We start from the raw sequence: 24,305 nt of genomic DNA on the forward strand, positions 1-24,305 counted from the left end.
GGTGGACATCTAAGTTGAGGTATGGGATCTCTATGGCCACTTTGGCAAATCTCGTCATATAATCCTTAAAACTCTCATGTTGTCCTTGTTGTATGGTACTAAGATAGTCCGAGTTATGCACAGATCTTCGAAGCTGCGAAGTTGTTGACAAAGAGGTTGGCCAGCTCAATAAAGCTTGATATAGAAAACCAAATCAAGGCAGCACCATCTAAGAAAGTCAGAAATGTATGACAAAGTATTGGGTCAGATGCATCGTTCATGAACATTATTGAGTTGAATTTAGTGACGTGGATGTTGGGATCACCGATTCCCTCATAAGGTTTCAGTGTCGTCGGTAGAGTAAAATTTTTGGGTGAAGACTGCTCTCTTGGGTGCTGAAGCTCTTGTTGCTGATGCTGAGATGAAGCAGTTTGGCAATAAATCGGTGAGGAAGTGGCTCGATAATCTCAGGGATGCTGTTTACTGTGCTGAGGACTTGCTGGACACTGTCCTCGCCAAAGCTGCCACACAAAAGGAGGTAGAGAAGATGGAAGGGGTAGTTGGAAGAATAGAGGATCTTGGAAAACATAAAGATTTGCTTGGTCTTGAAAAGATTCCGACTCTTGTGAGAGGGAATGTGTATGGCAGGGAGGATGACCAGAAGGCCATAGTCAAGATGCTGAAGGACAGCAATGAGCATCACCTGTCTGTGATAGCTATTGTTGGCATAGGTGGGGTTGGTAAAACAACTTTAGCCCAATGGCTGTACAACAATCAGGAGGAGTTCATGAAGGGGTTTGATCTTAAAGCATGGGTTTGTGTTTCGGAGAATTTTGATATCATCGAGACTACAAAGAATATCTCAAAGGAGATCCTTGGAGATACTTTTAGGGTTGATGATTTCAAATCACTTCAAAATGCTTTGAAAGAAAAATTGTCGAATAACAAGTTCTTAATTGTTCTGGATGATGTTTGGAGTGATGATGGTGACAAATGGAGTAATTTTATGACCCCTTTCCAACAAAATCGGAATAAGGGAAGTATTGTTCTTCTGACTACTCGGGAGGAAAATGTTGCTTCTGCAGTTCAAAATTGTCACCCTTATTTTCTCAGGAAGTTGTCGGAGAACTATTGTTGGTCAGTGTTTGCAGAAAATGCATCTTTCCCAGAATCAAATGGGAACAAGGAGCTTGAAAGCATAGGTCGAGAGATTGTCAAGAAGTGTGATGGCGTGCCATTAGTTGCAGGAATACTTGGAGGCTTGTTTCGTACAAGGCATGATGTTGATGAATGGAACAAGATATTAAGGAGTGCTATTTGGGAATTTCCGGTGGCGAAGAGTAAGATTATTCCAGCATTACTGATAAGTTACTTCCATCTTCCTGCACATTTAAAGCCTTGTTTCCTTTATTGTTCGTTGTTTCGAAAAGGCTATTTTTTTCATAAAGATGAATTAATCTTGTTGTGGATGGCTGAAGATATTTTACAACCACCGAGAGGATATACTTTAGAAGAAATTGGTTGCAAGTATTTTGATGAACTAATTTCTAGATTATTTTTCAAAAGGGTTCAGGGTCAAGACAATTATTTTGTGATGCACAATATCTTGCATGACTTAGCAATATCCCTTGCTGGAGATTACTATTGCAACTTGAAAGAACTTGGCGAAGAAGCGGACATAGGGATTCTGACTCAACATTTGTCATTTGGAAGATTGAATAGTCCAAACTCAAAAATACTTAATTCGGTTGCTTCGTTGAAATCTTTGAGAACATCCTTGTATGTCGTCGATTTGTTTAGCATGAAAAGCATAGCATCAAAGTTGAATTGCTTGAGAGTTTTATCCTTTTATGAACTTGATGTATTGCCTGATTTAATAGGTTCATTGATTCATCTACACTATTTGAATCTCTCTTGGACCAATATTAAGACATTGCCCGAGTCCTTATGTAACTTGTACAGTCTACAAACATTAAAGTTGCGTGAATGTATTAAGTTGACCATGTTGCCTAGGGGCATGCATAAGCTTGTGAATTTAAGGCATCTTGATGTTAGAAAAACTCCTTTGAAAGAAATGCCGGGAGGAATAAGCAAATTGAAAGAGTTGCAATTCTTAAGTGATTTTGTTGTGGGCAGACAAGAAGAGAATGGAATCCGAGAATTAGGAGGGCTTTCAAATCTTCACGGATCACTTGGGATTCAGAAATTGGAGAATGTGGTTGATGCCAATCAGGCAAGGAGTGCAGGGATAGATAAGAAGCATATTGACGAGTTATTGTTGAAATGGTCTTCAGACGATGATATGGTTTTAATAAATGCACAAACTGAAATACAAATACTTGACAGCTTAAAACCTCATAACGGCTTGAAAGAGTTGAGAATATGGGGATACAAGGGTCCAATATTTCCAGATTGGTTGGGGCACTGTTACTACGAAAACATGACAAGTGTATCTCTGTTAGATTGCAAGAATTGCTTCATGCTGCCTTCACTTGGACACCTGCCTTCTCTAAAGTCCCTCCGCATTCAAGGTTTTGATCAGCTGAGGAGTATTGGCGAGGAGTTTTACAAGAATGAAGGAGCTCATGATTCTTTGCCTATGGCACCGTTTCCCTCACTGGAGACTTTGGAGTTATATAACATGCCATGGTGGGAGGAGTGGCACTTTCCTGGCTCAGAAACTTTTCCTCGACTCCGGAAGCTTCAATTAAGAGATTGTCCAATGTTAAAGGGAAATATGCTTAATGCGGTATTCTGGGGAATCGTTTTGAAAGTTCCAGAAGGACGGAGAGAGATGATACTTAACAGCGATACTTTTTCAATTAAGGCAATGAGCATCAACAATCTAAGTTACCTCCAAGAAATACACATCTCAAGGTGTCGGTCTCCTTTATCCTTTCCGGACAATTGTTTGCCCAAATCTTTGCAAAAGCTGACAATCATGGATTCTAGAATGCTGGAATTTCCGCAGCAACAGCCACAGATCAAGCATGATTTGGTAAAGCTACAAATACAAGACAGCTGCGATTCACTCACCTCGCTATCATTGGATTCCTTTCCCAAACTCAAGAATCTTGAGATATCCTTGTGTCGGAATCTGGAATCAGTTTCAATGTCAGATACACCACACGCTTCTCTTCAACGTCTCACCATCAATGGATGCCACAAATTAGTGTCATTTGCAGGAGAAGGACTGGCTGCACCCAACTTGACTCATCTCAGCGTCACATATTGCGACAAGTTGGAGGCATTTCCGAGTCACAAGAATGCTTTTCCAAGTTTACATTCTCTCTGCATACAAGCTTGCCAGAAAATGTGTAAGGTGCCAGAGGGTGGTTTGCCGCCTAACTTGAAAGAACTTGTTGTGGAAGGTAGCGACGAATTAATGAAAGATCTATCATGGATGGCCAACTTGGTCGCCCTCACTGAGCTTACTTTGGATTTTTGTTGCGTGAGGTCATGCACACAGGTTGGGTTGCTGCCTCAGCTTCCCTCCCTTACCAGTTTGCACCTCTGTTACTTTCAAAATCTGGAGACTTTGGAGTGCAACAAGCTTTTTTGCCTCACTTCGCTCCAACAATTACACATTTCATACTGTCCAAAGCTGGAGAACATGGAAGGAGAAGAGTTGCCTCCCTCTCTCTTGCTACTCACAATTGAAGACTGTGGTTTGCTGGGAGAACACTGCAAGAACAAGCATCAACTAATTTGGCCCAAAATTGCCCACATCCCCACCATTCAAGTCAATGGCCAACAAATTTTCTGAGTAGAGAACACTGATCAGGTATTTCTCTAATCTTTCATGTTTCTCATACCATAATTAAATTCATACATGCATAAGTGATACTTATTAACCATCATATCATATTTTTCTATAAAATTGCATTTAAATAGGAACATAAGAATTAATTGCCATGAATTAAAATTTCAAAGAGAGGGAATATCTTTTCTTGAGCATCCATCATTTAAGAATTTTTTTTTAAGATGTATGAATGAATCAGATTTAATGTTGTGACCATCTTCTCTACATTCCCAAGTGCAGCAAACACTTTTTGGAGCAAGCGCTTTTTGGAGTTCCTCTCTACATTCCCATTATCATCAAGTGAATGATCGGATGGTCAAATATTCTTTTGTTCAAATGGAGATTCTTCACTCCTAATGCTTCAAGTAGAACTGCTGGAAAAACTGTCATTTCTTTCATTTTGTTGATGTGTGTCTGTCCTTGCATAAGAGTTGTGTATGTATGCTTATTAGTACTTCTAAGTTTTGAGACATCTTTGTAGCTTTGATTTGGATAATAGTTACCTTCCTGTGGGTTTTTTTTATCTCTCACCTTGAGAGGTTTTTTCCCACATTAAACTTTGGTGTGACTATATTATGTTTGGGTGCTTCTATATTATGCCTTTGTCAGGTCTATTCCTTCTCACTATTCTTAGAGTGAAGTCAAATGTAATTAAGTATATTGCCTATGAACCATAAATATATAGGATTCTCAAGATTAGAAGGTTAAGAAAATTATATTAAGTCAAAAATTAAAGTGAGTAATTAAGCTGGTATATATGTAGTGTTATGTATGTAAGTTCAACTTTGTGCTAAAGTGCATGATTGAATCCAAGTGTATGTTATTTATTTGTTAATCAAATTTATTGGTATGAGCTAGCTGCCTACCAAATAAATTTGAAAACTTTGACACTGTGTATTCCAGGTCTATAATAATGTGTATAATTACTAAAATGCCCAGAGTGAAACTAAACATCCCAAATTAGCAAAGAAATTCAGAGACAGTAAAAAGAAGCAAGCTAGTTAGGAAAGAAGTTAATTGAAACAAGTTGAATTTGTAATTTGTGCACTTGTGAGGTCTGACTGTCTATTTATTGATCCATGAAGAGCTTATTAGGATCAATTTTGTTATTTATGCTTGATATGTAACAAAATGGACAGCAATTTTAACATTCTATTATAAAATTATTAAAATTATACTACTATAGAAGTGTTTTCTCGCTGTGATGGTACTCTATCAGTGTATTGAAGAAATTATTATTATTATAAGTTGATAAAATAATTGGAAAAAAAATCAATATTAGCTGCCAATTCTCAAATGAGAAATATTTATAGACAAAAAGAAAAGAAAAGAAAAAGACTTATTCTTGGTTGCAGGAACAATCTCTATTTTGTTATTACTATTTCCAATTGATCAACATCAGGCACCAATTTGCATAGAAATATACAGATGCAATGCAGCACAAACAATGTCAGGGTGAAAAACAAGATATATAAGCCTAAAGAGAGTGGTTTAAACTTTAAACATCAAGTCATAACTAACTAACTATATGTTGAATAAAGCAGCAAGAGAAAAAGAAACATTGTGTCTCAAAAAACAGCTTCTAATTGTTCCATTGAAACTTGTCAACTATCATTGTTTCAACAAAGCTATCTTGTTGTAAGAGAAAGACATACACAAGGCCAGACATCCTTAGTAGATAGCAACATAAGTAATTAAAAACAGAAAAAGTTAATGAATCTGAACTCGAAAATATATAACAATGCAGAACTCATGACAAATGACAACACAACCAATTCAGTTGTGTGGGGAAAAAAAGAAGCTGAAAAGAAAATTGATTATTGTCTTCATCAGTCTTGCACTATCATATTGTCTTATGTCTTATATTTTTATTATGATGCCTTTCTTTGGAAAGTTCACTCAGTTTAATGTTTTTGAGAAGATGCTGATTAATAGAAAGACAAGGCCAGGTAGAGAATAAATTACAAGATACTTGGTTACAAAACCTCATAAAGAAATGAAAGTTGGACCTCAACCAACTTAAAATCAAATAACTCTGTTGTCATGCACTGATAATTCCGTCCTTTTCGTTCTTCTTTACCATCAAGGAGTAATTTCGCTGTCCTTCTGCGAACCGGAGACTTAGTTTTGCATAGATTTCTTACATGTGCTGAGAATATCTGCATAGATTTTCAGTGCATTAAAGACATTCTTCTTCATGGAGGAAAGAATGTTTCTAGTTAAGTGTAAAAAGTTTTATACAGTCGTAAAATTGAATTTTTATGAGTGTATTAGCCATCTAGAATTACTTGAGGTGGAGGAAAAGAGCTAAAGGGGTTTGTAATAGGTGTGACTAAGATTCTAGTCACTATTTGTAAATTGTAAGTTAAAGTAAAGATGGGATACCAATTTACAAATAACATTTTAACCCAAAAAAAAAAGTCCTGAATCACAATCCAGATGGTACATATGCAGTTATTTTATTTACTAATAATTTCTCTAATCAGAAGCAGAGGTCATGCATGCTTTTCTGTTCAATGGTTAATGTATAGCATTTGTTGCTTCTGCCTCCTCTTGGAAAAATTTTTAGCCCTTCAATCACTTAAGATAAAGAATTTGTCCAATGTGAAGATGGCTGAAGAATATGAAGCAAAAGGTGATCTTTTTCCCAGTGATGTTCTTAACTTTGAATATATCTCATATTCTATTATCTTTCAAATTTGTGAACTATCAGTTTGTAACTTTCATTTGAGTTTTGTTAACTAGTTTAATGATAATTGTTATATAGATAATGTAGTTTCTAAGTTGAAGGGAATCGAGTGCAGAGTGTAAGGATTATATGTAGTTTCTAATTTCTACAATTTAAACCCATCATTTTAAAATCATACAAAAAAACCCCTCTGTTCCTTCTCAGCATTATTGATAAGATATTCCAAAATAATTTTACTTCCCATATTGCCATGATTGCTTTTAATTGAACGATGATTTAGGACAATGATATGCTAATAATTGTTGCCCAGCTCAAGGAAAAATAAGTTTCGCTATTAGAAAATATGTAATTGTTAAGAATGGAAAAGTATATATATATATATATATATATATATAAATTTTAGAAAGTCCATAATATTTGCACTTTTTAGATCAAATTTTGCTAATGTGCGGATCGAATATGAGTTTAAGAAATTTTAAGTCAAATATTTTGATTCTCAACAAATTTTTATTATTTTAGAGGTTTACAAAATAGATTGATTTTAAAAAAGACTAAGTTATTTTACAATAATATTTGTTAAAAATCTAATTATCCCATAATAAATTTTTTGAAATTATATTTTATCAACACATATTAAACAATTTATTGTTAATGATAGATAGACCAAAGTGGTGTCGGACATTTGTTACTTATCAATTTTATGTTTCTTAATAAGTGTCCACTAGATTTAGAAAAGTCCTCTAAATTATCTTTGGAGGCTAATTTTTTTAACAGTAAGAAAAAATTGTGTGTAATTCAGTATTATAATTAATTAGTGTGTTTTTTTTTATATAGATTTTTTTTAATTTTAAATAATAAATCTAATCCTCATATTTAAAAAATTTAAAGATTAAATTTTCATAATACATAAATTAAATGGTCTGATTTGTGATGAAATAAAAATTTTTGCTGTAAAGCAAATTAAAAAAATCTGATTTACATGTTTAAAAAACTTTTCAAAGCTAAAACACAAATTTGATCAGCAAATTTATATATTTAAAACAGTTTTAAAATAAAAAAAAATAAATTAACCCTTAGATTTGTATGTTTTTTTTTTTAAATAAAAACTACAAATCTAACTCTTAAATTTATGGTATTCATACAAAAGAAATTATATAACACATTATTAAAAAACACACAAAAAATGAAAGGTATCTACATCAAGTAATCGTTAAGAATACTAAAGTAGCATTTAAGTGTTTACATAAGCATTGCATTAACAAAAAATGAAAATTCACGTGCATTTATTTTTATGTATTATTGATAGGTGAGAATAGTTAGATAATTTAATATGTTTAGTAAATTTTTATCTAACAATTTTTAATCATAAACTTTATATAAAAATAACTACATGTGATGACGAAAGTTTAATTTAATCATATTTTTTAAATAAGAAATGTGATTGGTTATTTAGAAAGAAATAAAAACAAAATTAACTCATTAAACTAATTTTAAAGATCAAAATACACATTACCTCTATCATCTATAAAACACATATCAATATGAACTCGAGAAAAGCTTTTTAAGCATACTCCAAAACTGATGAAATAGAATATCTTGACTATCTTCTTGAAGAAAAAGAAATGCATAGAACTTACTACACACCAAGTTATATATTTAAACTCATAGTAAATTAGTAATATACTTGATTACTAGCTAATCTAGTTAATAATGTAAAATTTTACACGACTATACACCAATTTTACTACCTTTTTTATAAAAAAAAAAAAAAAAAAGAAAAGAAAAGAGAACAGCCACCAATTTTACTTCAAACTGAAAATGCTACGAAATTATACACACATGGTGTTACAACTTACAAGTTCTCTGAGGAACACAAACATGGAAAGAGGAAAATTACAGTGAAATCTCACAGAATATAGATAGCAAACTTAATAGTCATAGCAAACTTAATAGTCATGCAAGCACATTGCCATAACTTATTACATCATGATCATAGTATCAAAATTAGATGTTTGCCAAACTGAGTTGAAATCACACATCTGTGCTGCTGTGCAATATTCTCTGGAAACAATTTATTGAAAAACTGGAGTTTAATTTCGGCACCAGCACCAGAGACCTTCCATCTTCAACTTCTTAAGAGCCTTTTTAATATAGAGCACAGAAAAGTTGAAAACCCACATCTGTGCAACATTATTTGGAGACTCCACAGTGGTTGCAGATTTTGAACACCTTTAAAAATGCCATGGATGGCTGCAAAGCACACTAAACTGGACCTGATTAAAGGTGATGCGGAAAACAAAATTAATCAATTAAAAAAATGTTCAATTTTGAGATTAGAGTTGCATAACAAGCAAACTGAAACTATGAAATCAGAGTTACATGCCATGCAGAGTCCACATATTTGACAAAGAAATATAGCTAGCTAATAGAAGATATTAGCTCCAACAATGTTTACCATAGGACAGTTTGAAGAATAGCTTACCTTAATCTGCTTTGTTTCTTGAAATCCAAGCTCCTCATCTATTCTTGCGCCTTTTAGTTTTCTGGTAGCAAAGGACATCTTTCAATAACTGGTTTCAGATTTTCCTTCTTCTTTATGTAGTCAGGAAGTGATTCTAACTTTTCACAGTTTACAACTGACAAAGAAGACAGTTGAGGCATAATCTTCTTGTCTCCACCATTAACATTGATTCCAATCCATCCTTTCCACTCATCCAACTTTATGAAGTGAAGCTTTCTCAATCTGGGAAATGCAACTGCATCAGGTGAGGAGCCTTCGTTGACAGCATCCTCATGGTTTAATTCTATTCCCAGAAATTCAACACCTACCGTCTCCACATTAGGCATATTCGTGATCTCAAGTGATTCAAGGAATGGGAGTTTCCCTAAAGGGGGCAAAACATTGCATTTACTACATCTATGAAGCTTTAGGTGTGTTAGTTTGTTCAATTCCATCATCCAGTTGGGGAATGAACTTCCTCCGTAGTCAAATATTCCAAGGGATTGCAATTGAGGAGGTGCTTCTAAGCTATCAAGTAGGACTTGATCGTTGGCCTTCGATCCTACGATAGAAAACCACAGTTCCAAGCCAAGCAGATTTTCCTTGTTCTTTAGATCAGCTCTTGTAGCTTCAGAAATTTCAGTTTTACATCCGTTGAGATTTAAAGTTTGCAAATTAAGCAAATTACTTATTTCAGAAGGCAACTCCTTTAGCTTATGATTGAAAGACAGGTTAAGGTACCTTAGATGTAGCAGTTCAGTTGCCTTCGATGGAAGCTTTTCTATTGGGCAATCGCTCAAATCCAACGCCCTGATCCTCTTCATACGAGGTAGACTGTTGGCAAGATTTGTTGGATCCATGTCGGAAAACTTGGACAAAACCATTAGAGTGTGTAGCTTATCTGCCTTGAGTTTACCTCCATTGTCAATTGAATCTAGGAAAGAGGTTTTATCTTCAAGATACAGGGTACAATGACGGGTAAAATGACGATAACGAGCAGGCTCTGTTACAGCGTCGTTGTCTCCGGACTCTTCACCAGGAAGCATTATGCGGCATTCGTTACGCGCAAGATCTTGGATAAATTCATGCATTTCTTTCTTCAATTTGCATCTCAAGGCGCCCTCGCCTTCCCGTCCAGAATCTCTAGATAATCAAAATTCTGCGAAAGGAACTACGAAGCACGTTCATTAGATCTGACAAGTGGTTCGAATCTAGGTGGCTGACGTCTTCCAGAACAAGAAGGAGTTCCCTGTCCTCTATGAACTTATGAAGCTCAAGTTTCAATAATTCAAATTCATTGCCGGCGTATTTCTCTGGTGTTTCAGGAGCGAATTCCAGCATAGACTTAACAATTCGCTTCACATTGAATTGTTGAGAGACAGTTACCCATGCCATGAAATGAAATTTACTTTTCACTTGAGTACTGTTGTAGACATGTCGGGCCAGCGCGGTCGTTCCCATTCCAACCTCTTCTCTAACAAGACATATGCATCTATGAGATTCCTTAGTCAACTTTCTAATTAAGTCTTGAATTTCAGCATCTCGACCAATCATGGGTTCTTCGTCATTTGAGGGAACTGCGGGCCAATGCAGATCTAATGGCTCCGGCTCAGCCTCGTCGGGTGCTGGATCCGAACGCGAACCAAGTTGCTCAGCCTCCTTGGGTACTGAATTCGGACTCGAACTAAGTTGCAACTCGCTGACTTCTTCAATTAAGGCCTCAAAATCACAAATGATGCTGCTCGCCTCAGGGTTTCCCTTCTTGGGGCGTGGGGGGAGTGAGAGGCCTAGAAAGTGTAACTTCTTCGCCTGTTGCAGTAGCTCAAATTCTTCTGAAACACCAATTAACTCATAGCATAGATCTTTAATGCCTTGAAACCATGACTTCACTCGTGGAACCTTCAGGTTCTTCTCTGCGTCTTCGATGACATTCAGGAGAGCAACGGATATCTTTGATGCCCTCGGCCGCATTTTTCTCTTAACCACCTTATGAGAATTCGCGTTCTTCAAAACCTTTACTCCCGCCATGATCACTGTATCGCCATTATTGCCCATTGTACATCACTTTTTTTGCGGATTATTTGAGTGTTTGAGCCCCCGTAATTTATGTATCTGGTTTCTGTTAGTTGGTTGGTTTGGTTTAAGCTTAGGACAAGTCTATTCGCACGCGCCTCATGCATAATATATTCAATAATACTACACATCCAAGCAAAAAATACATCCAAGTTATCCAAGTCCTTTTTGATTCATGCACCTCCTCCAACTTCCAAATCGTTTGTGATTTATGGGCTACATATAACATCAACCTTACTTTGCTTAACGTAAACAAAACTGCAAACTAAACCTTCGTTTCTGCTTGTGTTTGCTTTCTTCTTCTTCTTCTTCTCTGCTTGCGTTCTTCCTTATTGATCTGCATTGACTTCAACGTAATAGGCTTCGTCATTGTCCTCTGCTCGCATTTTCGTTCTTGTTGTTGTTCTTCTTCTTTTCTGGTAGCGTTCTTCGTTATTGACCTGCATTGACTTCAACGTAATAAGCTTCGTTTTCTTCTTCGATCTGGACTTCTGAATCGAAACAATGAATGATTTAACTTTAAATAAGTTGAATGAGCGCGATTTAGATTATTCTTCTGAAACAAATCAAGCTGATGAGATTTGGATTATTCAATTTTGAATCGAATTGAATGGAATGCAATTCCTAATTCTATTTTGAATTGTATTGAATGGACGCATGTGTTCTGAATCTGAATTGAATTGAATTGACAAAATCTAAATTGTAGAAAGAGGTATTTCGAATTTGATCTTATATAATGGATTATGTTTCGTTCAATCAGTAGTATACAATTGTTTCACCATAAGTACTTGTTTCGGTTCGTTATGCAAAAAGCTTTTTGAATTTGATTTTAATTTTATATACTGGATTATGTTTTGTTCACTCAATACTATATAGAATTGTTTCACTATAATGACGTTTTTGGATTATGTTTCGTTCACTGAGAACTATAAAATTGTTTCACCATAGTGATGTTTTCGGTTCATTATGCAGACCAGGTGTGTTGTGGATGAAAAATTTGTCCCAAAGGTGGGGATGATTTTCAAGACATTAGAAGAAGTCGGAAAGTTCTACAAACATTATTCCAAACATGCTGGTTTTTCTACGAAAATAAAGAACACGACTCGGAAAGGAGACGAGGTTAAGAATCAACTAATCGTATGTAGTAGAGAGGTGAGGTGAAAATCCAAGATATCTCCAACTCTGAAGACAAACTCCTCAGCCGGGTTAAACTGTCCAGCCAGAATCTACGTACATATAATGAAGGACGTTGGTCTTTGGACAATTTCCAAAGTTGTTCTGAATCACTCACACCCTTGCTATCCAGACCGTGTAGAGATGCTCAAACAACACAATGAGCTAAGCATGTTTGTGCGTCGAACCATCGAAACCAACGAGGAAGCCGGAATTAGACCGAGCAAAACTTACCAATCGTTCATAGCAGCAGCCGAAAGTCACCAGGAACTCAGTTTTATAGAAAAAGACGTGAGAAATTACACCATAAGAAAAGTACGGAATGTTTCCGAACAAGATGATGCCAAAGAATTTGGGAAGTACCTACTAAGAATGAAAGAGAAGAATCAAAATTTCTTTTTCGAGCTCAACCTCGAAGGCGATCACTCCATCAAACATGCATTCTGGGCCGACGCAAGAAGCACGGCTGCATGCGAGTATTTTGGAGACGTGGTTTCATTCAATACCACCTACAACATAAACAGGTATTCGGTTCACCCAACTTCAGTACTTACATTCACTATATGCACAAGTTTTGGTTCATTTAACCGTGAGATTGTCCATGTATGCAGGTACAATCTGGTTTTTGGTTCATTTGTGGGGGTGAATCACCACAGTCAGTCAACACTTCTTGGATGCGCACTGATGAAAAACAAGGACATCAATCATTCAAATGGTTATTCGAGTGTTGGTTCCGTTGCATGGGAGGGAAGCCACCAAAAGGCATTCTCACCGACCAATGCGCATCGATGCAAAGGGCCATCGAGTTGTCCATGCCAACAATAATTCACCACTGGTGCATATGGCACATTATGAAGAAGATCCCAAATAAACTAAACGACTACAAGCGACACAAAAAAATCGAACAAGAGATGAGCCACGTCGTTTGGAACTCATTCACAAAAGATGCATTCGACAGAAACTGGAATGATTTCCTCACAAAGTACGACTTAGGAGGCAACAAGTGGCTCTCTGGTAACTGAGTTTTCAATTTGGATTATTTTCATGCCTTTACCTTTTTGGGTGAAAACATGCACACATTTCGGTTTAGTACAACTAATTAGTTCGGTTCATTCTGCAGAGTTGTATGAGGATCGGCATATATGGGTTCCAGTTTACCTGGATCACCACTTTTGGGCCTGGATGAGAAGCACACAAAGGAGCGAAAGAATGCATGCATTTTTCAACAAGTTTATCACACGCAACAGCTCCTTAAGTCAATTCATGAAGCAATATGACAATTGCCTAGCAAGCAGAGAGCAAAGAGAGAGAGAATTCGATGCTGTAGATTTTCACACCGTGATACCGTGCACAACAAAATCAGCAATAGAGGCTCAATTTCATCACGTTTATACCCATGAGAAGTTCAGGGAAGTTCAAGCTCAATTTAGAGGAAAGGTGAACTGCGTCACAAGATCAAAGCATTCCACCCTAGGTTTCACAACATACGAAGTGATGGAGTAGGTTTCTAACTCCACATTCAACAAGTTTTTCGTCACCTACGATGTAGTATCATGAGAGGTAAAGTGTCAATGCCTGCTGTTTGAGTCAAGGGACATATTGTGCCACCACTCTCTGAGCGTCCTAAGCTTTGAGCAAGTAGATAACGTGGCACCGAAATACATACTGGAGCACTGAAGCAAGAACATAAAGAGGAGGCACACACACATAAAGAGCAGTTAAGACGAGCCTCTGCTGGAGCCAAGAAGCAAGAGATTTGACGATTTGGTGTTTCGGTCGCACAATATCTATGAATTTGCATTCGAGTCTGAGGAGTTTACTAGAATTCTGCACCGGGCGTTTGACAATGTCATGGCCGAGATGCAAGAATATCAAGCAAGAAGCAAAGGAAAAGGTTTGTTATCCCACGAAGAAGAGACATTGAGCGACGTGAACGACCTTCAAAGCCCTCCACGTGTCAAAACAAGAGGCCGACCCAAGAACAGACTTGAATCAAACCTGAAAAAAAATATCTCAAACACCACAAAGAAAAAGAAAATTCCAGCTCCAAGCAAGGTAAAATTGATTTGCTTTCGATTAGGCAAACATTGATTTGTGCATTTTGCTAATATATGATTTATTTTCTCTTTTTACAGTTGAATTTTTTAGACGACGAACCAACGATTCAGTCAAGTTCCAGCTTTTACAGTGCACCGGATATGATCCAGAGAGGATTATACAAGTTTTAGGTTTTATTAATATAAATTTCTTTTCATCCATGAGCAAATTTTGGTTCACTGAAGTTATAAGAGGGTTAATTTCTGACTTTTGTTAGTCTTTAATGAATAGTCACTTTTTTTGTTTTTGATATTAGCTTTTGTGAAATTATTTACTCAAAAGTCACTTTTTTCTTTATTGAATAGTCAATTGATTGTGCTATGTCAGAGAGTTCAAGTGTTTCTGATACTGATAGAAACATTTTTTTATAATTAACTCTCTGCTATATTGATATATGCAATTTTTCGGTTCATCCAGTATATTAATTTTTGTTCATTGTATTTTTGGGGTTCTTAATGTCTTGATAAATACCCTGATTCTATTCATTGTGAACCTGGAACAAAACAGCAGCCAAACAGTTCCAACAGATATATAAATTAACATATCAAACCAACAGGACAAGGAGTAATGCATCTTGAATCAGATATAAATATTAACATTAGATATATACATTGATATTAAGATTAGTTATATACATTAACATTTACATTAATATTCACATATATACATTGAAAAAAGCATTGTTTGCTTTTTTACAACCTGTCAATCATAGTATATCCTATTTACTATCTAAATCCGCAGATGAGAATTTACAAAAAGGGCTGGAGAGGGCAGCAGATGGCTTGGGGAGTCTTATTGCTTCAGATGCCCGAATCACTTGGTCTCTGATTTTGTTCATTCATGCATTAGAAGATTCGGACCATATTCATGCCTAAAGCCATCAATCTCTTTCTACATTTCAATCGAAAGGAATTAGTTACATAAGAAATGAACCCAACCTAAATAAGAAATGAAAGAATTGCATTAATTTTGAAAATACTTGGTACTTACTTGTGTCCAAGCTTTATATCGATATCTCTTCCCGCTTTTGATATTTCGAGGATCAATTGTTTTAAGCCATTTCATGATGTATATGCCACAATCATAGCTAAGCAAGAATTTAGTATAATACGATTAATAGTATACAAAATAAAACACATTAAAAATAACACTATAGAAGAGAAAGATTTTTACTCTGTTCGTTGGCCATTCAGCACGATATACTCTGCTTCTTCTCCCTCTCTGTCCTCCATTAAGGGTTCCGGCCCAGCGTAAACCCTCATCTGAAAAATTATTAATCCCTGAAAGGGACAGAAAAAGTGAATAAAAAGAAGCAACAACAATGAACCGAACACATAATAATAGGTGAATCAAAATCACAACTCCACTGAACCGACAATAAATCATGATTTGAATAAAACAAGATAACCAATTAATTACCGAATTCTACTCATGTTTGAATAATTTACAACAAAATAACTTACAATAAATTTGTTCAGTTTCACTCTCGATTCAGGTATACCTTTTTTCTTCTTATTTACAGGGTCAAGGACATAAAATGCCTTTTTCTTGACATAAGCAATCCACAACCACCAATGCCCTCTGTTGCAGATCGGCACAAACAGCTAAAGTTTGAAAAAATAATAGAATATTTCAATTGAAACAATAGCAAATGAGAGAATTATGGAAGAATTTTTAGAAATGACAACTTACAAATGGATGCAATGCAAATTTTCTTTTGTCAAGGAAACGGCAGTGGTGGGCATACTGATCGATATCGAACCGGTAGGCCTTCTTGGTATTTGGATTAGTGTAGTCCATGCCGTAGTTTTCCAACATAAACATCTGCAAAACGAACATTAGTTAAATCACCAACTACCAGACAAGTGAATCTAAATTTGCCAACACCATTGAACCGAACACAATTCATATGTTGAATAAAACGTGATAAACATTCAATCATCAAGAGAAAACTTTTCTTCATGCAAAAGAACTCAACAGAACATATCAATCAGATGAATCAATATGAATATTTCCACTGAACTGAACACCAATCATGTGCTGAATAAAACGTGATAAATATTCAATCATCAAGAAAAATATTTTCTGCATGCAAAAGGACTCAACTAAATATTTGACAGTCAAATAAATCAACATGAAGAACTCCATTGTACATAACTCCATTCATGTTTTGAATAAAACGTGATAAACATCAATCAGCAGAGAATAAGAAATTTAGCTTACCACAATATCCAGCGGCACAATGTATATTCATTCCTAAAACCGGCGACCTTTTATTTGGTTAAGAATCATGTTATGTATAGTGACTACCTACAGGAAGAAAATTTTTGAGATATAATATATAAGAGTCTTTAGAAAAATCATTAACGTTAACGGAATTGGCAAAGAATTTACCGTGCTTTCCACCTGTTCTTTGGGCATTAGAGATATGAAATGTTGTCTAATCCCCTCGTAATTTGCCTCATGCTTCAGGACGAATATGGCGTCATATTCGTTGCTACTATCTTTGGTCTGTTTCACATGTATCATCCAATGATAACACTTTTCGATCAACTCCTCCGTGATTTCTTTATTTTTTTCGGATTTTTGTAAACTTCAGCAGCTATGACGGTTGGATCGGCAGTTGTTGCTTCAGCAAACTTCAATGCTACTGTCACCCTAGCATCTACCACCGCCTCTTCCAGGATTTCAAGCTCTAAAACCGTAGGCTCAGAGGGGTGAGTTGGTTGAGTCACTATTATTTGAGAGGGGGAGTTGGTTGAGATGTTAGGGGACTTATCCCAAGGCTGAAGGAAGGCACATCATTTTTCCATTGCCTAGGACGATCAACACTGCAAGACGACAGAGATATGAAACAATGATAGTAAACAAAAATGATATTAAACGATGTAGTGAACCGAAATTAAACCATGTGGTGAACTAAAAATATCCAGATTTGAACAAAATTGATATTAGACAATAGAGTGAACCAAAATGAAACAATGTGGTGAACCGAAATTATGCAGATATGAACAAGTATAAAACTTACAAATCAGGCTGTGCTTCTTCTTCCAATTGTCGTGCCACCGTAGCTTCTTGGCATGGTTGCTGTTGTTCTTTGGGAGGGCTGTTACATTAAATAGAAAAGAGTTCAGTAACAATGCAGAATTATTATCCTGTACCATTAAAACTAATAAAAAGAATTATAATTACCAGCTAGACCAGAAGATTATAAAAGTTGATATTAATTAAAACTTACACATTCATTGGAGGTTCTGGCTCTGTATTCCTTGGGGAAGATTCCTCAGTAGCCTGCTTTTGTTGCTCTAATTGTTGTGTTGGTGCTTTTTTGCAGGGCTGCTATTGCGGTCCCAAAGGGCTGCTGCATTAAACAGAAGATAGTTCAATAATGATCCCAAATTATTATCGTTTTCCATTAAAATTAATAAAAAGAATTTTATGTGCAACTTACTCATTATCAGAAGTTGGTTGTGTTTGACTTTTCGGAGGGACATAGATAAGTCATCTTTCATCAACTCTTCCTTGAGAGAACTTGGAAGAGACAACGCAATAGGAGCTCTACGGAATGTAAACAAGGAAGAAGTTAATGTTGAATAATTAGAATTGGTTTTGAGAAATGGAAATCTGCACATTGAAAATCTCACATTTCCAAAGGTTCAGAACAAGTTTCTTCTCGAACCTCAATGATTTGTATTTCAGAATCAGGTGTAGTGCTACTGACATTTAAACATGATTTCCGTGTGCTTAATTAAACAAAAATTATTACCTAAATCTAAAAGATCAACATAAATATTTTTAACTTACACTGGTGTTGTTTTAAAACTCTTTCTTTGATGGATTTTTTTTCTAAAATATTTTACTGAGGTTTTCGGGGTATTTTTCTTAAAAACAAAGATAACAAATTAAAATTAGAAACCAATATTAAAAGCAGAGGTCTAGAAACACATGAAATTCATTTTTGGGAACCACTGAATCGAAAGTAAAGCCTGCAATAAACAATTTACCTAGTATTGTCCAGGGAATTTACAGACGGTGTAGAGCTCGCCTGAGTCTGTAAGAGAGGTTCGCTACCCAGATTTACAGTTGGTAGTCTAAGAAAGATAAATAAATGTTAATAAGTGAATCCAGAGGAATTAGAAGAGGTTCTAGCAAAAGTTAGCAAAGAAAGAAAAAGAACTCAGTATAAGAAACTGAATCTTACGTCTCAGAGAAATCATTTTGCGCCTCCGTCGAGTCAAACTAATCCGGATCAATGTTTGCTGTCTGAGCCCCATCATTTTTTCTTTGATCTCTTTTCTCTTAACATCTCCAACGCTTGTCTTCTTCTTTCCGCAACGTTGTCTTTTACTTGTTCAGTTCTGAAAATTCATAAAATAAGTATCAATGAACCTAAAACGAAAGCATCAATAAAAGAAAATATGATTCGAGAAACTTACTCCTTGTCAGATTTGGTTTCTTTTTTGCCACCCTTTGCGGTCGTTTTCTTTTTACTATGGGTGTTTTTTCGATTTCTTTTTCTCTGCAACACAGAAAAACACATCGAATTTATACCGGAGACAAATATAAGCAAGAAAAATATTTCTAATGCTAAAGGACCCAACTGAAGGTACTAACAATCAAGTGAATAAAAATAACAAACTTCACTGAACCGAATATAGTTAATGTGCTGAATAAAATGTGATACACATTCAATCATCAAGAAAAATATTTTTGCATGCAAATGGAGAAGTGAAGATGCTAACAATCAAGTGAACGAAAATTACAAAGACCACTGAACCGAAATCATTTCATGTGCTGAAAAAAAAAGTGATACACATTCAATCATCAAGAAAAATATTTTTGCATGAAAAAAGACTCAATTGAACACTTGACAATCAAATGAATCAAGTTGACCAACTCCATTGAACAATATCACATTTGTAATTTACTTAATAAGCATACATAAACAATTTTCAGCAAAGAACAGCAAAACTAAACCAGATGAATATCATACAATCACCCAATACTTATTGGCTTTCAGATTTGCTTGTGCTCTCTGAATCTGTCAGCACATGCTTCCTTTTTTCCTTTGTTTTTTAACCACCTTCTGTGGTTGTTTTCTTTTCTTTGTGGGGGGGGGGGTTTCAATTTCTTCTTCTCTGCAATACATAAGAACAAGCGCATAAGAACAATTTTAAGCAAATATAAGTAAGATGAAACCAATATGAAGATCAAACTTACTGGTTTTTGGATTCACTTTTGCTTTCTAAATTTGTGGGACTGCTTTCAGTTTCTCTTGTTGTTTTTGAATCCACTCAACAAGCTTTCGTTTTTTAACCACCCTCTGTTATCTTGTTCTCTTTGCTGGCAGTGTTTTGTCAAATTCGGATTCAAATTCGGAAAATGTGTTTTCTTCCGAAGAAGAATCCAGATGAACAATTTTCTTTTTGTCTTTCTTCCCTTTTCCTTTCTTGTCTAACTCCTTCCTTTTTGTTTTTTCCTTCTTCATTTTCTTTCTATACAGAAGTCCCTAAAATAGAAACTTATTTAATGAGCAAATACACTAATAATCAACTGAATCAAAATCAGCAACCCCACTGAAACGAACTACACTAATGTGCTGAATAAAATGCCATAAACATTTAATAATAAAGAAAAATATTTCTGCATGCACAAGGACTTAACTGAAAATACTATCAATCAAGTGAATTAAAATGAGTAACTCCAATGAACCGAATAACTTTCATGTGTTGAATAAATCCTGATAAACATTTAGTTATCAAAAAAACGTTTCTGCATGCATAAGGACTCAATTGAATACACTAACAACTAGGTGAACCAAAACGAGCAAGCCCACTGAACTGAACAAGATTCATGTGGCGAATAAAACGAGATAAATATTTAATCAGCATGAAAAATATTTCTTCATGTACAAGGATTCAAATGAACACACTAACAATTGCAACTAGGAGAAATAAATTAATTATAACCTAAAACACAAGCTTATTTAGTTAGCAATGTATTTTAGAAGCATCTGAAACAAAATTTTAGGAGAAAATTTTTGTTTAATTTACCAATGTGTCCGTTGCTTCCTCTGAAATTCGGTCAAGCATCATCTTCTTTGTCCAATGGGCCACCCACGGTGGCGGGGGAGCATCAGGTCCATACAAGCGAGGGAACTTGGTCTCATGGAAGTAAATCAGCATCAAAACGAAACACAGCCATCAACGGACTATTTCTTTCCCTTTCTCTTATTTTTGATTCCCTTCCTCAAGAAGCTGAGCATATGTTTTGCCCAATCCCATTCTTGGATGTTGTCCACATGAAACATAGGCGGCTTATGGATCGGAGAGGCCATGCTTATCGTAGTCGGTAGCAAGAAGCACCTCTATATAAAGACGACAAAAGTCCTCCAAAATTTTTGCCGGTTCTCCTCCCCTTCAATACTCATATCCAGGACAGACTTCGTCAAAGTCGCCAACGTAACATTTTTTAGGCTGTCAAATATTGCCTTGTCTTCTGGATTAAGTTTGCCGTAATCAACCTTTTCAAGAAAACGATTCCCTACAATATTTTAATAGCAACAAATCAACCAAAAAGGCTCCGTTTAATTTTCTGTTCACCAATGAACCGAAAATAAGTAGGAAGTAGAAAGTGTATTACCGCCATTGATTATGCCCAGCGCATCTGCTACCTTGGCAGGAGTTATGTATATTTTTCTATGGAGAGTTTTCAGGCATCCATCATACTCATCATAACAATCAATCAATTCTCTCAAGAGGGCGTGAGACATTCATTTCCGGAATATGTGCCAGGACACCGAATCCCATTTCTTCAACTATATCTTTCTTTTCCTGACTCATATTCTTGAACACTATTGCTATTGCCTTTGTTTGGCATCTGCAATCATGAGTTTTCTGCAAGTTTTCAAACAGAATGTGATGATATATTTATAATACAAAATAGATATTATTCAAATGAAAGTGGATAAATATATTTAATGTGCTTACGTTATAGCGCGGCTTCTCCTTCTTTGTCACCATTGTCTTCTTGAGTTTTGCTGTAATAAAAAAATTTGGTTAATACTTCACTCAATACACCGACATGCACAAGCATGCATATCTTAATCAAGTCAATGAAAATGTCCTAGCCCACTAAATCAAACCCCTTGATGCACTGAATAAAACATGATAAATAATGAAACAGCTAGAAAAGCCCTAGTTTCACTCACATACACTATCCATTGAACTAAATAAAAATTAAAACAAATTTCATTCAAAGCCTAGTTACACTGTAAAAATACAATAAGAAAAACCCTAAACCCTGAACACAGTAAATATCAAGTGAATGAAAATCACTAAGCCCACCGAACTGAACAACATTCATGTGGTGAATAAATCGTTATAAACTTTGAATCATCAAGAATAATATTTCTCCATGTAAAAGAAGTCAACTAAACAGAGTAACAAGCAAGTTCAAGTTTACATACACTATCTACTCACTTACACTATCGACTAAACTGAATGAAAATAAGAACAAATTTTATTCAAAGCCCTAGTTACACTGTAAAAATACAATAAGAAGAACCCTAAACCCTGAACACACTAAATATCAAGAGAATGAAAATTCTCAAGCCCACCGAACCGAACAACATTCATGTGGTGAATAAATCGTTATAAACTTTGAATCATCAAGAATAGCATTTCTCCCTGCAAAAGAAGTCAACTGAATAGAGTAACAAGCAAGTTCAAATTTACATACACTATCTACTCATATACATTATCCACTGAACTGAATAAAAATAAGAACAAATTTTATTCAAAGCCCTAGTTACATTGTAAAAATGCAATCAAAAGAACCCTAAACCCTGAATACAGTAAATATCAACTGAATGAAAATCCTCAAACCCACCGAACCGAACAATATTCATGTGGTGAATAAATCGTTATAAACTTTGAATCATCAAGAATAGTATTTCTTCATGCAAAAGAAGTCAACTGAATAGAGTAACAAGCAAGTTCAAATTTACATACACTATCTACTCATATACACTATCCACTGAACTGAATAAAAATAAGAACAAATTTTATTCAAAGCCCTAGTTACATTGTAAAAATGCAATCAGAAGAACCCTAAACCCTGAATACAGTAAATATCAAGTGCATGAAAATCACCAAGCCCATCGAAACGAACAACATTCATGTGGTGAATAAATCGTTATAAACTTTCAATCATCAAAAATAGTATTTCTCCATGCAAAAGGAGTCAAATGAACAGAGTAACCAGCAAGTTCAAATCTACATACACTATCTACTCACTTACACCATCCGCTAAACTGAATGAAAATAAGAACAAATTTCATTCAAAGTCCTAGTTACACTGTAAAAATGTAATCAGAATACGTCGATCTACTAAATGAAGCAAATCAATCCAGTAAACTTAAAATGCAACTAAGAGAAACACTATATTGGATGATTTCAAATGATCAGTAGTTTTTGTCATACCTTTGTTAGTCTCTATTGCTGTTTTCGTTCGTTTTTGTTTATTCCTTACAAAATTTTTTCGCAATTCATCTCTAGTAGTATTTTTTGCAGAAAACTTGAGTGAAGTTTGAGTGATTTTGAGAGAGATTCGAAGAGAATGAGTGGTTACGTATTAAAAAAGAAGTAACATTTTTTCATAATGAAACGCAAATAAAAAACGAAGAGTTTTGTATGTCTTTGGCGCGTAGAATCACACTTCATTAATGTTGGTAAGTGAATTTGGGTTTAAACCAACTTGAATAACTTGAATACACATTTAGCATGACTGTGTAATATATTAAGCTAACTCTATACTTACAGGGTACGCAGTGGAAATAATACTCCGTACTCCGTAGTGCATAGAGCCATAAAATACGTGCTTGCGGTCAATAACAAAACCAAATTGATTGAGTAATGTAATATATCATTTTGGTACATTTCCCCATGCACTTTTTATTTATATGTTATAACTAGATTTAGACACACGGAGTATGCATAAATTAAAATTATAAATTTTTATAAATATTTTTTAAATATTAAAATATAGATAACTTTTTATTGTATAATTAATTATAAAATGACTTATATAATTTTTAAAATAAAAAATTATATCATAATAAATTCTATAATTCTATAATAATAATATAATAAAAACTAATTCTATCAATTTATTTTATATATATATATATCAGAGTATTTATTTTATCAAATGTTTAAATTTGTAAATCATATTTTTCTTGCATAGTCATATGAAGAATTGATCTTTATATTATTATAAAATCATAGTTAAAATGAATAAACAAAATTTGTCATATATAATATCTTTTAGCTATTTTTTATATATTGTTGTGTTGATTAATTTTGTACTTATAAGATATAACATCGAACAAATTCATAAAAAGCAATTACAAAAAGGGTTATGAAATAAGTATTATTTAAAAGTCCTTAAAATATAATTAATTGAAATAATTAGTGGAAAAGGTATTGTTCTTGCTTGTGAAATAGAGGTATCAACAGAGCTTATGTGCTTTGAGGCTGATCGTCCGATCCTTGAATTCTGAGCTTTTCTTTTCTAGTGTGACGTGAATAACGCGAACAAATGAGGGGGGAGTATACCTGCAAAGGCACTCCAAAGCTTAAGTCAGTATATTGTGCTATATCTCACTTACCGAAGAAAATACTTTACCTGGCTTTTATATGGTAGACTGCTCGGCTGTTACGTCTTTAGTGTTTAAAGTCGGTTACAAAAAGGTAGGTAACGTCCCTTGATTGTGTTACCGTTTTGTCGTCGGTTATAACGGAGCATTTATCTGACCGAGTTATGGCTCATGAATGGAGGAGCTATAACGGACCATGCCGAGTTATAGCTCGTTTATGACGACCATATCATAGCCCAAAAGCTTGGCCTGTGGAGAGTTTTTAATGAAGCAAGTTGAGCTTCTTTGAGGAGTTATAACTCGGTTGGATAGGTTATTGAATGAGCCCCCAGTT

General features: G+C 35.0%; 3 protein-coding genes across 4 annotated transcripts; 2 read left to right on the plus strand and 1 right to left on the minus strand.

Annotated features, from left to right (window-relative positions):
• The first annotated feature begins 367 nt into the window (after window positions 1-367).
• LOC112729514 (putative disease resistance RPP13-like protein 1) lies at window positions 368-3,745 on the plus strand. The gene has a single exon (XM_025779688.2). It carries the CDS (start codon window positions 401-403, stop codon window positions 3,743-3,745), a length of 3,345 nt encoding a protein of 1,114 aa, XP_025635473.1. The 5' UTR covers window positions 368-400.
• A 4,376-nt stretch (window positions 3,746-8,121) lies between these two features.
• LOC112726407 (disease resistance protein RGA2-like) lies at window positions 8,122-11,120 on the minus strand. Of its 2 annotated transcripts, none has more exons than XM_072208530.1 (2): window positions 8,953-11,120; window positions 8,122-8,743 (listed from the first exon to the last, which is right to left on the minus strand). In XM_072208530.1, exon 1 carries the CDS (start codon window positions 11,023-11,025, stop codon window positions 10,114-10,116), a length of 912 nt encoding a protein of 303 aa, XP_072064631.1. In that variant the 5' UTR covers window positions 11,026-11,120; the 3' UTR covers window positions 8,122-8,743; window positions 8,953-10,113. The 2 variants fall into 2 exon arrangements, with proteins under 2 accessions (XP_072064631.1, XP_025631569.1); XM_025775784.3 differs by having other exon boundaries at window positions 8,953-11,017.
• Window positions 11,121-12,282: 1,162 nt separating this feature from the next.
• Window positions 12,283-14,444, plus strand: LOC112729515 (protein FAR1-RELATED SEQUENCE 5-like). The gene is made up of 4 exons (XM_025779689.2): window positions 12,283-12,507; window positions 12,828-13,230; window positions 13,337-13,653; window positions 14,352-14,444. Exons 1-4 carry the CDS (start codon window positions 12,283-12,285, stop codon window positions 14,442-14,444), a joined length of 1,038 nt encoding a protein of 345 aa, XP_025635474.2.
• The last annotated feature ends 9,861 nt before the right edge of the window (window positions 14,445-24,305 follow it).

This window comes from Arachis hypogaea, chromosome 12 (assembly GCF_003086295.3).
Source record: "Arachis hypogaea cultivar Tifrunner chromosome 12, arahy.Tifrunner.gnm2.J5K5, whole genome shotgun sequence".
In the NCBI taxonomy this organism is placed as follows: Eukaryota; Viridiplantae; Streptophyta; class Magnoliopsida; order Fabales; family Fabaceae; genus Arachis; species Arachis hypogaea.

Bases quoted from the DNA above. Each gene is read 5' to 3' on its own strand.
- LOC112729514 (XM_025779688.2), top strand. From the start codon at position 401: ATGAAGCAGTTTGGCAATAAATCGGTGAGGAAGTGGCTCGATAATCTC.
- LOC112726407 (XM_025775784.3), bottom strand. From the start codon at position 10,061: ATGCATGAATTTATCCAAGATCTTGCGCGTAACGAATGCCGCATAATG.
- LOC112729515 (XM_025779689.2), top strand. From the start codon at position 12,283: ATGAAGGACGTTGGTCTTTGGACAATTTCCAAAGTTGTTCTGAATCAC. The intron at 13,231-13,336 runs GTAACTGAGTTT...TTCATTCTGCAG, and splicing joins AGGCAACAAGTGGCTCTCTG to AGTTGTATGAGGATCGGCAT. The intron at 13,654-14,351 runs GTGAACTGCGTC...CTCTTTTTACAG, and splicing joins AAGCTCAATTTAGAGGAAAG to TTGAATTTTTTAGACGACGA.